The sequence below is a fragment of the Eurosta solidaginis genome, chromosome 4 (assembly GCF_040869045.1).
Source record: "Eurosta solidaginis isolate ZX-2024a chromosome 4, ASM4086904v1, whole genome shotgun sequence".
NCBI classification, from domain to species: Eukaryota; Metazoa; Arthropoda; class Insecta; order Diptera; family Tephritidae; genus Eurosta; species Eurosta solidaginis.
Window position 1 is genome coordinate 78,241,582 of NC_090322.1, and position 17,522 is coordinate 78,259,103.

The 17,522-nt window shown below is 39.5% G+C and overlaps 2 protein-coding genes across 6 annotated transcripts in view; one reads left to right on the top strand and one right to left on the bottom strand.

Moving 5' to 3' along the window:
* schlank (ceramide synthase schlank) overlaps positions 1–17,522 on the top strand; it is a 737,426-nt gene that overhangs the window by 161,748 nt on the left and 558,156 nt on the right. The gene's annotated exons all lie outside the window — the stretch shown is intronic.
* LOC137247629 (uncharacterized) lies at positions 769–3,072 on the bottom strand. Its single transcript, XM_067778603.1, has 3 exons — positions 3,043–3,072; positions 2,007–2,658; positions 769–1,916 (listed from the first exon to the last, which is right to left on the bottom strand). Exons 1-3 carry the CDS (start codon positions 3,070–3,072, stop codon positions 769–771), a joined length of 1,830 nt encoding a protein of 609 aa, XP_067634704.1.

Here is a 17,522-nt window from a genome sequence, read left to right on the forward strand (position 1 = left end):
ACTAAATGAATAATCTACTAGGCACGTATAAAGAGACCGATGAATAGCATTGCATTTATATTGGCATTTCTTTATATCTGTTATAAATTTAAAGTTAAGCCGTTTTTAGTTGCACTGCCACGTTACGTAATTTCGGAAGTGGTTTTGGATGTTATGGGAAGTTTTGTGAAAAATCTGCGAATCTACGAATCTGATAATATTCCCTGTTTTATGTGTCATGGGAAAAAGAGGAAATCATAGATAGACACCTTCTTTTTCCGTAAAAGCTCATTACAGCATACGTTATAAGTATATTTTTGAGCACTGCCACGTTACAACATATCACTGCGACGTTACACGTACGATTTTTTGAGAAAACGCTATTGGGGAAAGTGAATAGATACTCAAAAATATATATAACTTCTAACGACTTGCACTTAATTATGCTATTAAGCTGCATACACAAAACGTTCCAAAAATATAACTAACAAATTTATAAGCACTGGGCGTATGAGTAATATTGACTCAATGTATTTCCATTTGCTTTTTTATAGGAGTAAACGAATTGATTTAGTTGATAAATGAAGACAGGATGAGACTCTGTTTTTTAGCTCCTCTTTTAGAATATATAGGACTTGCTCATGGGAGGGTCTAATACAAGTGAAACAATAACGGCTTTTTTATATGATTTATTTTTAAAATTTTCAAACTGTTCTGAATGTATAGGTTAGCTATTCTAAGTACCTATACACAAAAAATCTTATTTTAAAGACACATTTATACAGGTTATTAGTTATATCCTTGTCTGGATGTCTTAAAAGTAGCTATTTTATTATCGCGAACTTGTATCTGATGGGCGCTGGAAATATTTTGTATGGGCCTTGCTCTTGAAAACAGCTCTACAACTTGCAATTCAGCGTTAATCATTTCAATTTGATTGCTTGTTACTTCTTCAATCATAATTTTTGATGGAGTCATGTGGACTGCCTGTACAAAGTCAGATGCATTGTTGACGACTATATCACGCGCTCTTACATGTTTTCGAACGATTGTTTTAATGGTTGCACCAATCCCGTCTACACAACCTTTGCCATGTGATGTTGCAAAGTAATTCCAAACAATTTTCATTCCAAATATTTCTTCAAAGTGAGGAATTAAAGCTGCAATATATTTGTTTTTGAATTGTGAGGATGGTCCGTCACTCCACATTTTTAAAATTCTAACTGTACTTGGCAAATTTTTAAACAATATATACAAGTATGGAACAATAGTGTCTTTTGTATGTGACAAATTGTTTGATACCAGCACCTTGGCAGTGAAGGTTTCGTTATAATATAAGCCACTGGTAAAAATTGAAAGCTGCCTTTGATTCCAGTGTGCACTTTGGACTTCATCTTGATTTTCGCAAACGAAATTCTCCGCAAAATCCACTTGCAAGAGACCTTCTACGGCATAATTCACACTAAGAGCTCTTGGGCGATCATGAACATTAAATACTTCGGACTGCTCGCATTTGTTAAAACTATGTATTAAAAATTGCGCCGACAAGCCAGATATATATGCAACAAGATCAGTTAGCTTTCCACTTTTCTGTCGTCTTTCAGTCCGATTTACACCATCGTTTTTCGTCCATTTCATCCATGATACTTGCATATCGAGATCAGCTTCACCCACCAGGGCAGTCAATTTCGGTACTGTTATACCAGTATATTTAACGCACTCGCCATACCAGCAGCCCATTGAAGGTATATCACACAAGAACTGCAATACAAAACCATTTTCATAATCTGATACGTGGGCAACAAATTTATGTAAAGCAGAGACGGCATCTATGAAATTAGCATGGTATGAGCATAAGCACATGTTGTGTGGCAATTCTTTTATAAGCTTGACATGATCCGGTCGATGCCTTAGGAAAAAAGTAATTCCACACGTATCTATATGGAAGGGGAAAGAAATTTTAAACCTAGTTTTTCCTTAACAAAGTGGAGTGGTCTTAAACAGTAAATAAAAATCACAGTACTTACCTTTCCCCGAGTTGCCTTGCTCTTCATTAAATAGTGCACATGCTTCTCTGCAGCTTAGTACCATATGCCTAGTGGGCAACAAGATTTTCTCGCCACTTTCGGACAGATATTCCTTCACATCTCGAACTCTGGGTGAGACTCGCGAAATATCATCACGCTCATAGAAAGCTATAATAGCTTTTTTGAGCATTAAGATATTTTGGTGGATCTTTTTTTGGGGCTGTGGTGGTAGAATACTAGTCTCCATGTCCATTTTGTTGGCTTCACGCACGTTACTAAAAATTTTGGTCAGGACAGCTTTCCGCTTAGTTGGTGATTGGGGTAATGCGCGTTCTGCTTTCCTCACCGCCTTACCGAATGTTTGTGAACAGTTATACCCTGTTAATTGAGTGTCACTCAAAACTGATCTGCTCCGTTTTTCCCCAGTACGCATTTTTTCACGAAACTTCTGTACCCTTTGCCGAATGTTCTCACGTCGTTTTTCGAGCACACTACTTATTGTTGTTTGCGGCATTTGATTTTCTTCATTTTTCTTTTTTCGCCGGTAAAGTTTCGTACTTGCAGCTCTTTTCTTTTTATACTCCTCAGATTTTCCGGTGCTTTTAAGCTTAGCTATGTAATTTTTATTTTGCTGAGCTTTACTTACACGAACCTGCGGTTTATAATTAGTATGTTAGAATATACATAGTTAAATTATTAAAAAAAATCACTGCCACGTTACACATGATTGGCACATTTTATTCGATGCTACCTAATTTTATTAATATGATTTCTAATGAGACCGAAAGATGGCGGATTATACTAAGAACACATATCAGTGAATTTTAAAAACAGCGGTCAATTTCGCCACAAAAAAAACAAAATTGTTTTTTGCACTGCGACGTTACTATAATTTGTGACCTAAATATTTTAAGCCAAAAATGCATACCGGACGTATATGGATACTTATCTAGTGTGATAAGTATCCAAATATACTATTTTCTTCCCTTAAAACTTGAAAATTCTGGAAAAAATAGGTCAAAATAATTTTATTTACCTTTTTTTTCGATGCTGAAATTTTTTCCATTTTTTCAATTCGGAGATTAATTTTAAAAGAGTAAGAAATGTCAAATACAGACAATTTTAATTTCTTGAAATATAGTGTTACTAGATATTTTACGAAATAATCTTTCGTATCAAGTAACATTTCATACAGTATTTGTAAAATAAAAAAAAAAAAATCCGGTTTCACTTTTCGCGATTCTGGCCATATGTGGAAAGAAGAATGGAGAAAAAATGTGACAAATGCAAAATTAATATACGAGGAGAAGCGACAAAAATTCGGTGTGAAGGGGTGTGTGGTAAATATTACCACTTAACAACAAAATGCTCAGGCTTGGATCAAATCAGCGTCACCAAACTTGAAGAATGTGAGATGCTTAGTTTTATGTGTGCTGATTGTGTGCAGTATGTACATAACGTTGATGACATCCTTAAAGATATGCAAATGGTGGTAAAGCAGAATGGACAACAATTAGCAGAGTATAGAAGTGAGTTTGATAATTCACTAAAGAAAAATGAGCGAGAGATTAAACACGTACTTAAAGCAGTGGAAGTTGCATTTAGTGAAAGAATCAAAGCAATGCAAAAAGCTCAAGAGACTTGCGAAATAAGTGTGAAAGAAGTAAACAAAATCCGCGAAATAGCAGAAGGGTTCAAGCGAAGCAGTGAGCAAGTATGCGAAGAGTTAAAAAGCAATAAAAATGACAATAAGAAAATTATTGAAACAATTAGTAATGAAAATAAAAAAATATGCACAGAAGTAAAGAGAAACGGCAATGTTGAAACCAAGGCATGTTGTTGTTGTTGTTGTAGCAATGCTCGCCCCACCCAATAGCCGCGACCGATCACAAATTGTCATCAATATCCTCTAATGGGAGTCCAAGGAAGCTTGCCGTTTCAACAGGGGTGGACCATAAGGAAAGGGGTGTTAGAGGCGTCGTTACAATTGAAGAGATGGTTGGTGTCATGTGGGGACACATTGCAAGCGGGACATACATTTTGTATGTCAGGGTTGATTCTGGATAGGTAAAAGTTTAACCTGTTACAGTATCCAGAACGAAGTTGAGCAAGAGTGACACGCGTTTCCCAGGGGAGTATGCGTTCCTCTTCCGCAAGTTTTGGATAATTTTCGTTAACTACTGGATTCACCGGGCAATTCCCGGCATAAAGGTCCGACGCCTGTTTATGGAGTTCACCAAGGACCTGCTTGTGTTTTTTCACTTCATACGGCTGGGTTCTCAGGTGCCGTATTTCCTCAAAATGCTTACGGAGATGACTCCTTAAGCCCCTAGGCGGTGCTGGTTCATCAATCAGATGTCTGTTGGGATGCCCAGGTTTCTGGGTATTCAACAGGAACTGTTTGGTCAGCATCTCATTTCTCTCCCTGATGGGGAGTATTCTCGCCTCATTATGCAGATGGTGTTCTGGGGACATAAGAAGACAGCCCGTGGCGATTCTGAGAGCAGTATTTTGGCAGGCCTGTAGTTTCTTCCAGTGGGTGATTTTTAGGCTTGGCGACCATATGGGTGACGCGTAGCACGTAATCGGCTGGCTAATTGCTTTGTATGTAGTCATGAGCGTTTCTTTATATTTTCCCCAAGTACTGCCAGCGAGGGATTTGAGGATTTTGTTAGGCATCGTATGCAGCTGTAACAAAAGCGTTGCCAGAGATCAGAAAAGCTGTTCCCTTAATAGTTAAGCCAAATACAAAGCAAGGTGCTGAAAAAACCAAAAATGATCTAAACTTGAAAGTCGACCCAAAGGAGATACAAATTACAAATATAGTAGCAAGACAAAGCGGTGTAGTGATTGTAGAAAGTGCAAATGACCATGATCGTGAGAAAATAAAAAATGCTATTGAGAACAGCCTCGGAAATAATTACAATGTGAAGATTCCTATGAAAGTGAAACCAACCGTTATTGTAACTGGTATAAATTTCAAGTATGATAATGATGAGCTTACCCAGAGAATTAAAGTCAAAATAATTGTCTATCCGAAACAGATATAAAAATTGTCAAGCAGTATGAAGTTAAAAAAAATGAAGTGGAAGTTGAAGCTTTTATGAATATACTAGCTGGAGAAAGGCTCAATGTAGGCTGGGAGCGGTGCAGAGTATATGATGCAGTGCAAGTATTATGTTGTTTCAAATGCAAAGGCTTCAATCACAAAGCCAGTGACTGCAAAGAAAAAGAAGTATGCACAAAACGATTGGGTGAGCATAAATATGTGGTATGCAATAAAGAAGCAATGAATAAATGCATCAACTGCATCAGGGCAAATAAAGAATTAAATTTGGGACTAGACGAAAATCACGATTCCATGGACAGAATGTGTCCTGTGTATCAACAAAAGCTCATGGCTAGGAAGAGGAAGATTGGCTATTAGCAACCAATTGTCAGCACAAAACACAAGTCAGAAACTAATACAAACCTGCGTAACAAAGTGCTCAACTTGGACTGTATATATCTTAATATTAATAGTATTACAGCAAATAAGCTAGAGCTGGAACATCTTATTGAAATAAAAAAAAAAAAGCCAGCATTGTTTTATGCGCGGAAACATGTACAACGGATATAATCATGGATTATGAGCTATGCATTTCCACATATAAATTCATCCGCTGCGATTCCCACAGTAGACATACAGGTGATGTTCTAATGTATGTACATGAAAATCTACAATATAGCATCGTGTGTAATAAAGCTATTGACAGGAATATGTGTTGCATTATCGTTAAAATTAAAAAATGTGCGTTAAAATGGCAAATTGGTGTACTCTATCACTCACCAAATAGCAGTGATGCTGACTTCATGACATACTTAAACAATGTCATCAATGAACACCTCAGGGAATCTGACAACATTATAATAGTTGGAGATTTTAATATTAATATGAATATATCATCAACATAGTCAAACCAGCTTATAAGTTTATTTGCACAAATGGCTATGGTACAAAGGATAAATTTCAACACAAGAATAACTGAGCACTCTTCTACGAAAATAGACTTATTGTTCAGCAATAATGAGCAAGTTAAAACTGAACATGTAAGTGAATATAGAATTTCCGATCATGAAACAATTCATTTCAAAGTACCAACAGCTAAATATTGCAAAATGAGAAAAGTTGCTACTGTCACCAACTGGGAGTACTATAGTGCAGAAAATCTTTTAAATATGCTGCGAACATGCGACTTTAGTTCTGTGTCTCGTGTAGGAGTAGAAAGTAGAACTGAGATCCTCAACAATATTTTAACTGGAGCTATGCAAGCACTGACGTATGAGAAGAGGATCCAAATACAACTGAGGAATAAGTGGTATGACCGTGAGCTAAGGGAACTGCACAAAAGAAAACTTGAATCCTAGAAATACTGGCAACTGAGAATTATAATGGCGTTAAAAAATATATAAAAAAACTATTATGTATAAAAAGAAGAAATACATGGAAGATAAAGTGCTCGATAGTGAAGGAGACATGAATCGGATGTGGAAGTCTTTAAAAGATCTTGCTGAGCTCGCCGATGACAAAAAGGTGTTAGCAAAATAGTAATTAACGGTGAATGCCTTGAGAAGGAATACGATATAGCCAATGCCCTAAATACATTTTTTGAAAATTAATGATAGCATTGAAATAATTCCGAATGCGGCAGAAGCAATTGTAAATAGTGCAATTGAAACTTTTCAATTCACCGACGTAGAGTTAGATCATATAATGAACATTACTAAATCTTTTAGAAACAAATATGGTGGAAAAAAGCTTTTGTCGGAGGGGGTATTTAAAGATGCCATGATTTACATTGCTCACTTCTACAAAGATATAATAAACGAATCAATAAACAGTAGCATTGTTCCAAATTGCTGGAAAGTATCAACTATAGTACCTGTGGAAAAATTCAAAAATACAGTAAGGCCGGTGGACCTGCGCCCAATTAATACGCTACCCGCAGATGAAAAAATTATGGAAACGGTGGTTAAAAATCAGTATAATTACCAAATTATTATACCTGAACAATCTGGGTTTAGGAAGAGACATTCTTGTGAAACAGCACTGAATATGGTTATTGCGGAATGGAAAGAGGATATAACTGACAAGAAAGTTGTGATCTCAGTCTTTTTAGACTTAAAACGTGCTTTTGAAACTGTGGATAGAGAGGAACTGCTGAATGTAATGTTTAATAATGGGATAAGAGGAAAAGCCTTGCAATGGTTCAGAAGACGATAATTGGAAGTGCAGTTTCACCGGTTGCTGATGTAAATATTGGGCTACCGCAAGGTTCAGTATTAGCACCGCTATTGTTTACAATATATATTAACGATATTAAAGAATGCTTGTAAAATTGCAATATTAGACTATTTGCGAATGATGCATTGATAACCATCAGTGAAAAAAATGCGGGCTTTGTGGTATCGAAAATGCAAGTAGACTTAAACTCCCTTTACAAATGGCTATGCCATAGAAAGTTGAAAGTGAATGTGGATAAAACCAAATGTATGATATTTTGCAAAAATCAAAGCATTATGGGGGCCAATAACCTAAGCAATATTATTCTGAAGATAAGAAACGTTGAAATTCAGCAAGTAGACAAGATCAAATACCTAGGAGTCTTGATCGACAAAGCCTTAGATTTGGAGAACACATAAATTATTTAGAAAACAAAATTGCAAAAAAAATTGGTTTTATGTACAGAACTTGTAAATATATTAGTCAACGACACAAAATATGAGTGTATCTATCAATTATTGAACCGCACTTTATTTATTGTCCAACAATCTTGCTATTAGCAAATGACACACAAATAAAAAAACTGCAGATACAATAAAACAAGGCAATGCGATTAATTTTAAAATGTTCGCGTAGAACACCAAAAACTACAATGCTATATATGTTAAACTGGCTCAGTGTAAAACAGTCGATATATTATTTCACATTGAAATTTATACATCATATGAAATTAGGAATAACGCCGAATTATCTGAACGGGAGAATACATTTTAATCATGAAATACATAACTATGGAACTAAAAGCAGCGGAAATATAAGACTGCCTAGAGTTAGAACGGAGTTCGCGAAGAAGACTTTAGAATATATAGGTTATAAAATGTACAATGAATTACCAAATGCGATAAAAGACTGTGAAAATATTAATAAGTTTAAAGCAAAATTATTTTTATACTGTAAGTCATTAAGCATGTAATGTAAAAAATTTATTTATATATATATATATATATATGTATATATATATTTTTTTTTTTTTACCTTGAACTATGTCTTAAAGACCGTAAATAAATAAATTATTATTATTATTATAAATTATTACAGCTGACTTTGACCGGGAAAGTAGCCGGCGTTCCGTTGGTGTTTATATTTGCGTAGTGGTTTGTGAAGTTTTTTCTGTTTTCCGAACTTGTTTTTAGTAACTCCACCTGTACCAGTCTGCCGATGTCTAATTTTGAGTTTATGTTTTGTACCATGAGTGGCTCTTTAGCTGCTTTTTTGTAGCAGTGCTTCGCCCCACCTAATAGCCGCAAACGATCACAAATTGTCATCAATATCCTCTAACGGGAGTCCAAGGAAATTTGCTGTTTCAACAGGGGTGGACCATAATGAAGGGGGTGTTAGAGGCGTTGGTTCCACATTACAATTAAAGAGATGGGTGGTGTAATCTGGGGACAAATTGCAAGCGGGGCATACATTTTGTATGTCGGGGTTGATTCTGGATATGTAAGAGTTTAACCTGTTACAGTATCCAGAACGAAGTTGAGCCAGAGTGACTCGCGTTTCCCTGGGGAGTATGCGTTCCTCTTCCGCAAGTTTTGGGTACTGTTCCCTGAGTACTGGATTCACTGGGCCATTCCCGGCATAAATGCCCGACGCCTGTTTGTGGAATTCACCAAGGACCTGCTTGTGTTGTTTTCCTTCATACGGCTGAGTTCTCAAGTGCCTTATTTCCTCAAAATGCTTACGGAGATGACTCCTTAAGTCCCTAGGCGGTGTTGGCTCATCAATCAGGTGTCTGTTGGGATGCCCAGGTTTCTGGGTATTCAACAGGAACTGTTTGGTTAGCATCTCATTTCTCTCCCTGATGGGGAGTATTCTCGCCTCATTATGTTGATGGTGTTCTGGGGACATACGAAGACAGCCCGTAGCGGTTCTGAGCGCAGTATTTTGGCAGGCCTGTAGCTTCATCCAGTGGGTAGTTTTTAGGCTTGGCGACCATATAGGGGACGCGTAGCACGCAAACGGCTGGCCAATTGCTTTGTATGTGGTAATGCGCGTTTCTTTGTCTTTTCCCCAAGTACTGCCAGCAAGGGATTTGAGGATTTTATTACGGCTCTGGATTTTTGGAACAATTGCGGCTGCGTGCTCCCCAAAATGTAGATCCTGATCAAACGTCACACCCAAGATTTTGGGGTGTAGGACAGTCGGTAGCGTAGTCCATCGACGTGGATGTGCAAAATGGTCCACATTTGGGACGTCCAAGTTGTAAATAAGGTCGCGGATGATTTAGTCGGTGATAATGCCAGGTTTCGCGAGGTGAAAAAACTGGAGAGATCAGGGAGGTAGCCGTTTATTCTGTTGCAAAGCTCATCGATCTGTGGGCCCGGGCCTGTGGCCATTATTGTGCAGTAATCGGCGTAAGAAACGATAGTAATTCCTTCCGGTGGCGAAGGTAGTTTTGATATGTAAAAATTAAACAAAAGTGGGGATAGGACACCGCCCTGTGGCTCCCCTTGTTTAATTCTTCTTGGCTTTGATGTTTCGTTTCTGAATTGCACCGATGCCTGCCGACAACCCAGATAATTTGCGGTCCACCTTTTAAGACATGGGGGAAGGGTAGACCCTTCCAAGTCTTGCAGTAATGTGCCATGGTTGACCGTATCAAAAGCTTTTGATAGGTCTAGCGCTACGAGTACTGTTCTATGGTGGGGCTTCTGATTTAAACCACAATTTATCTGGGTGCTAATGGCATTTAGCGCAGTGGTGGTGCTATGGAGTTTTCTAAAGCCATGCTGATGACAGGCTAGCTGCAAATTTGATTTTGAACTAGGGGAGCAAAATGGCTTCAAGCGTCTTGGCTACTGGTGATAGGAGAGATATCGGGCGATATGACTCTCCTATGTTAGCTGGTTTCGCAGACTTTAGTAGCGGGACCACCTTGGACATATTGCATTTTTCGGGAATGACAAAGGTGGAAAGAGACAGGTTGAAGACATGCGCTAAATATTTGAAACCCTATTTCCCTAGGCTTTTCAGCATCGGCATGGCTATGCCGTCTGGGCCCACTGCTTTGGATTGTTTAGCATGACCAATGGCATCCTCAGCCTCTATGGCGGTGATGGTAATTGGTGACGCGCTGTATTTATGTTTATGTGCGTGTCTGTTGACCCTCCGTCTATCTTTGTCGACCGTAGAATGCATTATATATTGTCGGCAGAAGGCGCTCGCGGATTTTTTCGCATCCGACAGCACTTTATCGCCAAAGGCGATGGAAACTTTGTCATTGTGCTTAGACGGATTCGATAGGGGCTTTACGGTGGACCAAAGTTTACCTACACCCGCAGAGAGGTTACAACCGCTTAGGTGCTCCTCCCATTTCGCCCGCTTTTGTTCATCCAGAAGCAATCTGATGCGTTGGTTTATATCCCTTATTTGGGGGTCGCCGGGATCGAGCTGTCTTATAAGGTCACGTTCTCTCGCTAAATTTGCTGAATCCGCCGGAAAGTGAGGCCGAATTTTGGGATTTCTACAGGCGAAAATGAAGCGATCCGAGGCGGATTCAATGGCCTTTGTAGCATTATGCGTCATACCCACCTATGTAATACACTTGCGGCATTACGCATCATGAACTTCTATGCCAAATACATTTTAGTAATAATCATATTACAATATTATACAACATAAATTATTGAACTAACCCAGCGGTTAGCTAACATCAATGGAATGCCGAATATGAAACCCTTGTCCGTTCACAGCTAATAAATTCTGCTTATTATTTGCATACAACCAATAATGGGAATTAACCAAATACATTGATCTGCTGACTTTGCAAGCATGCATACAAACCTACATGTATGCATAGCATTAACCAAATTACTCGCATTGATCTGCTGACGTTGCAAGCAGGCATACAAATCTACATGTATGCAAGCATGCATACAAATCTACATGTATGCAAGCATGCATACAAATCTACATGTATACAAAGCATGTATACAAACCTACATGTATGCATACCCCATTACCAATGTACATATTTTTAGTTTATTAGTATTAAGATAATTATGAATGTATAGGTTAAGTAAAAAACTATAAAAGGGAAATAATTTATTTAATAAAAAGAATTAATATTTGACTACCAAACCTTTCACATCTTTTATTCCAAATCAAACATTTCATGGCGATCCTGCCTGCTTGGTCAAGAATTAGCAAAACTGCTGAAGACCTCACTGGAGGAAAATCCTGGGTATAAACTAAGCAGGATTCGCCTATAAACATTTCATGGCGATCCTGCCAGCCTGATCTTAAATCAGCTGAAAATTTGCTCTTAAGCAAAATTAGCTAAAGATCTTGCTGGAGGAAAAGATCCTGCCAGTTTTATCTGCAATAAGCATAAGATTTGCTGACCAAGCAAATATCGCTTAAAAGATTTAGCTGCTCAGAGATCCTGCCCAAGAAACTTTAAAAAACAAAGTATAAAAAAAAGTTAATAATTTTACCATCCGGGCAAAAGTTGAAAGGATCCTGATACAAAGGATTACAACTTCTATCACAGCACAAATACAATAAAACCAAATCGAATGCAGAAGGCAAATGATATTGAGGAACAAAATTAAGCAACAGCAGTGACCAAAGATGAATAAAGCATAAGGCGAAGTGGAATAAATGGATTTAAAGGACACATTTTAGAAAAGGCAACCAAGGATGAATAAAGCATAAGGCGAAGTGGAATAAACGGATTGAAAGGACACATTTTAAACAGCAATATTCTGCAGGACCAATTGGTTGCATGACCGGCTGAAAGCAGTACTAATAAGTATATTTAGAAATAAATTGGGCGGCCTTTACGGACGCTAATTTTTTTTTAAAAAATAGGACTTGTAGAAAAAAAAATAATAATGTAAAATTTAAACTAAAACAAAAGTATGTACGAACAATTTCTTTTGAACTTGAAAAAAAAAAAATAGATAATATAAAAATCTAATTTGTTAAAATTTGAAGTAAAATTTTTATGGAAAAAAGAAATAGCAGGAAAATTAAAAATTTCTTATTCGAAAAAAAGGCTAAAATGCTAAAAACCTTAAACTTTTATAAAAAAAAAAAATCAAGTAAATTGCAATGTTTAGGACACCTCTGTAAAATAGTCAATCAACTTCAGACAGTTCACCTATCCTCTAAAGAAAACCCATAGAACATTTTAATAAGGTTTAAAAATTAAAATTACCATAACTACTAAAATGCAAAGAAACTCCTCAGATCTTCCTCTCTATAGGTGGGACGAAAATACCCGACACACTAGGGACTTACAAGTAGAGTTAGAAGGATTAAAGAAATTGTGGAGGATAATAGGTATGGAAAGGGAACCCACAATAGAGGCGCAGACTACGAGACGCCCTCGGGCGTGGACAGTAAGGAGCCACAAAAGATTTATAGAAATTACGTGGACGTCTGGTTTTGGGATCTAGCCCAGAATAACCTGTTCGATGCAACCATCCCTTACACGAGACACTGACAAGAGTATGACCGTTCTAAAAAGATTCTTTTCCGGCCAATGCAGCAAAACCATTTCTCAGGACCGGGGTCAGGAGACGGACCCGGATTGGGTTCGATACCTTCCCGGAGCAAGAGAATATGCAGCAGTCCCGCTGCAAGGAGTTGCTGGGAGAATGACAATTTGTGGGAGGAACGCAACAAATTAAATGGGGTTACACTGAAATGACAGTCCTTGGTCGGAAAAAATCCCGAGTGCTTCAATCTTTAAAGATGGCAATGAAAATGATGTCTCTAATTATAGCCCTATCGCCAAACTAACAGCTCGAAGCTTTTTGAAAAAATTAGAAAAGAGAAGCTAACTTTTGTCATCAAAAGCGTCAGTGAGCCGTGCCAACATAGGTTTGTGGCTGGCCGCTCGACTGTTACGAACCTAGTGTCGTTTTCTGATTTCTGCATCTCTGCATTTCAGGACGGTTGCCAGGTAGATACTGTATACACTGATTTCACAAAGGCTTTCGATAAAGTTTCTCATAAAATCTTATTATTTAAACTGGAATGCATTGGATTTCATTCTGTTTTCCTATCATGGTTAAAATCTTATTTGTCGAATAGGTCTTTGTGCGTCGAAATTGAAGACTGTAAGTCCCAACATTTCTTAGCAACGTCCGGGGTACCTCAGGGTAGCATTCTTGGTCCTCTTTTATTTGTGCTCTTTATTAATGACATTGGTTCCTGCTTTAATTCGTCTGATTTCCTTTTATATGCAGACGATCTTAAGATTTTTCGTAGAATTAATGGCCCGTCAGATGCAGCGCTCCTACAAAATGATCTAAATAATCTTGTTGCTTGGTGTAATGCCAATAATATCTACTTAAATGTCAAAAAATTCTTTCAAATGTCTTTTTCTAATGCGTCTACCCTGCATACCATTCCCTATGGTATTTCAGGTGTTCCACTGGCTTCTGTCGAAGAAGTTATTGATCTAAGTGTTGTCTTCGACACCTCTTCCCCTTCGTTAGTGATATCTGTTATGTCCTTCCGAAGGCTAAGAGAAACCTTGCCTTGTTGTTGTTGTAGCAATGCTCGCCCCACCTAATAGCCGCTACCGATCACAAATTGTCATCAATATCCTCTAACGGGAGTCCAAGGAAACTTGCGTTTCAACAGGGGTGGACCATAGGGAAAGGGGTGTTAGAGGCGTTGGTTCCACATTACAATTAAAGAGATGGTTGGTGTCATGTGGGGACACATTGCAAGCGTGGCATACATTTTGTATGTCGGGGTTGATTCTGAATGGGTAAGAGTTTAACCTGTTAAAGTATCCAGAACTAAGTTGAGCAAGAGTGACACGCGTTTTCCTGGGGAGTATGCGTTCCTCTTCCGCGAGTTTTGGATAATTTTCTTTAAGTACTGGATTCACCGGGCAATTCCCGGCATAAAGGTCCGACGCCTGTTTATGAAGTTCACCAAGGACCTGCTTGTGTTTTTTCACTTCATACGGCTGTGTTCTCAGGTGCCGTATTTCCTCAAAATACTTACGGAGATGACTCCTTAAGCCCCTAGGCGGTGCTGGTTCATCAATCAGATGTCTGTTGGGATGCCAGGTTTCTGGGTATTCAACAGGAACTGTTTGGTCAGCATCTCATTTCTCTCCCTGATGGGGAGTATTCTCGCCTCATTATGCAGATGGTGTTCTGGGGACATAAGAAGACAGCCCGTGGCGATTCTGAGAGCAGTATTTTGGCAGGACTGTAGTTTCTTCCAGTGGGTAATTTTTAGGCTTGGCGACCATATGGGTGACGCGTAGCACGTAATTGGCTGGCTAATTGCTTTGTATGTAGTCATGAGCGTTTCTTTATCTTTTCCCCAGGTACTGCCAGCGAGGGATTTGAGGATTTTGTTACGGCTCTGAAATCTCGGAACAATTGCGGCTGCGTGCTCACCAAAATGTAGATCCTGATCAAACGTCACACCCAAGATTTTGGGGTGTAGGACAGTCGGTAGCGTAGTACCATCAACGTGGATGCTCAAAATGGTCGACATTTGGGACGTCCATGTTGTAAATAAGGTCGCGGAAGATTTAGTCGGTGAAAATGCCAGGTTTCGCGAGGCGAAAAAACTGGAGAGATCAGGGAGGTAGCCGTTTATTTTATTGCATAGCGCATCGATCTTTGGGCCTGGGCCTGTGGTCATTATTGTGCAGTCATCGTCGTAGGAAACGATTGTGACTCCTTCCGGTGGTGAAGGTAGCTTAGATATGTAGAAATTAAACAAAAGTGGGGATAGGACACCACCCTGTGGCACCCCTTGTTTAATTCTCCTTGGTTTTGATGTTTCGTTTCTAAATTGCACCGATGCCTGCCGACCACCCAGATAATTTGCGGTCCACCTTCCAGGTCCTGCAGTAACGAGCCATAGTTGACCGTATCGAAAGCTTTTGATAGGTCTAGCGCTACGAGTACTGTTCTATGGTGGGGGTATTGATTCAAACCGCAATTTATCTGGGTGCTAATGGCATTTAGCGCGGTGGTAGTGCTATGAAGTTTTCTGAAGCCGTGCTGATGAGGGGCTAGCTGCAAATTTGCTTGGAAATAAGGGAGCAAAATGGCTTCAAGCGTCTTTGCCACTGGCGATAGGATAGATATGGGACGATCCGACTCACCTATGTTAGCTGGTTTCCCAGGCTTTAGTAGCGGGACCACCTTGGCCATTTTCCATTTCTCGGGTATGACAAAGGTGGAAAGAGACAGGTTGAAGACATGCGCTAAATATTTGAAACCCTCTTTCCCTAGGCTTTTAAGCATCGGCATGGCTATGCCATCTGGGCCCACTGCTTTGGATGGCTTAGCACGATCAATGGCGTCCTCAACCTCTTTAGCGGTGATGGTGATTGGTGACGCGCTGAATTTGTGTTTATGTGCGTGTCTATTGGCTCTCCGTCTATCTTTGTCGACCGTAGGATGCATTATATATTGTCGGCAGAAAGCGCTCGCGCATTTTTTCGCATCCGACAGCACTTTGTCGCCAAAGGCGATGGAAACTTTGTCTTTGTGCTTAGTCGGATTCGATAGGGAGTTTACGGTGGACCAAAGTTTACCCACACCGGTAGAGAGGTTACAACCTCTTAGGTGCTCCTCCCATTTCGCCCGCTTGTGTTCATCCACAAGCAATCTAATGCGTTGGTTTATATCCCTTATTTGGGGGTCGCCTGGATCAAGCTGTCTTATAAGGTCACGTTTTCTCGCTAAGTTTGCGGCCTCCGCCGGGAAGTGGGGCCGGACTTCGGGAATGAAACGTGCCGTGGCGGATTCAATGACCTTACGGAAGGCACGCTCCCCTTGGCGGGCATCACACGGGATAGGGAGAGCAGCTAAGCGGTTGTCTGTAAAGGATTTATATTCTTCCCACTTTACTTTTTTGAAGTTTATAAAGTGCGTTTTTCAGTGACGATGAAGTCGGCGGTACGCTCGAGCGAAATAAGTATGGGCAGGTGGTCGGATGCCAATGTTACCATCGGCTGCCACTTGACGCAGTTTACGAGTTCTGCGCTCACGATTGAGATATCTGGCGAGCTGTGACAGCTTCCTACCATAAGTGTGGGGGCGTCTCCGTTTATTGTGCAGAACGTCGTTTCTTCTATTTGATCCGCCAACATCTCACCCCTACTGTCCGCCCGCAAGTTTGAATGCCATAGATCATGATGGGCATTGAAATCGCCTTGGCCTTGACGTTCTAAGACATTGTCCCTGCGGTCGATGCCAGGATCAAATATATAATATTGCACAGAGTGGTGTATGATAAACGCGAGGCCGCCTCCATTTCCGCTCTCGCGGTCTTTCCTGTGGACATTATACCCAGAGCAGGTCTGCAATGCAGATCTTGCTGTGAGTTTAGTCTCTTTAATCGCAGCAATGCGGATGTTGTGTCGCTTCATGAAATCGACTATCTCCGTAATCTTCCCAGTTAGTCCATTACAGTTTAACTGCACAATTCTGAAGTGCATAAGGGGAGACGCCGCCACTCTGGGGGTAAGTGACGGGTGACTACGCCTGGGTTGTGGAAGGCCAGGACGCAATTGCTGTTGTGGCCCTGGGACTGGGCGTCCTTGGGCAAGCATTGGGGTACCCGGATGATTTGGGTTTGCGACCTGGCAACATGGCGCGATGAAACCCGTCGGGGGGTTGCCGTCGCGGAGACCAGAAAATCTAGGAAAGTGGCACCACCCAAGGCAGGAGCTGCATTGGGCGGATGTCGCAAACCTATATATTCTGTGCTGGCAGACGCACAGTGTTTCGTGTAGAACAAGCTATCTGGACAAAAACAAAGTTCTTATTCCAAGAAAAGTGTAATGAGAAATGAAAGAAAACAAACAAAATAACGGGATTTTGTTTTTTTTTTGAAATTTTTGCTCATATATATTGAGTAATTGAAGTAAGAAGGCAGGAGTGGCCGTAAAATGCATTGATTAATTTGCAAAATTCTTGTTGAATATTAAGATTCATATTTCTTTTAAGTGAACACTTTTACATAATTTTTTTGATGGATTCTAAACTCGAAGGTAAGTAAAATTTTTTAATAGTAATTCTTTCATAAATAGAGTATTTTCAATATATTTAACATTCCGTTATTAAGAAGAAAAGGTATTTTTTTCCTATATTTTTAACTTTAGGAACAAAAAAGTTACATACCTCCGCGGACATCCGGGCTTAATTTTACATATGTTATAGTCGCAAGTATTCTCTAATAGTCGAAAGAAAAAACTA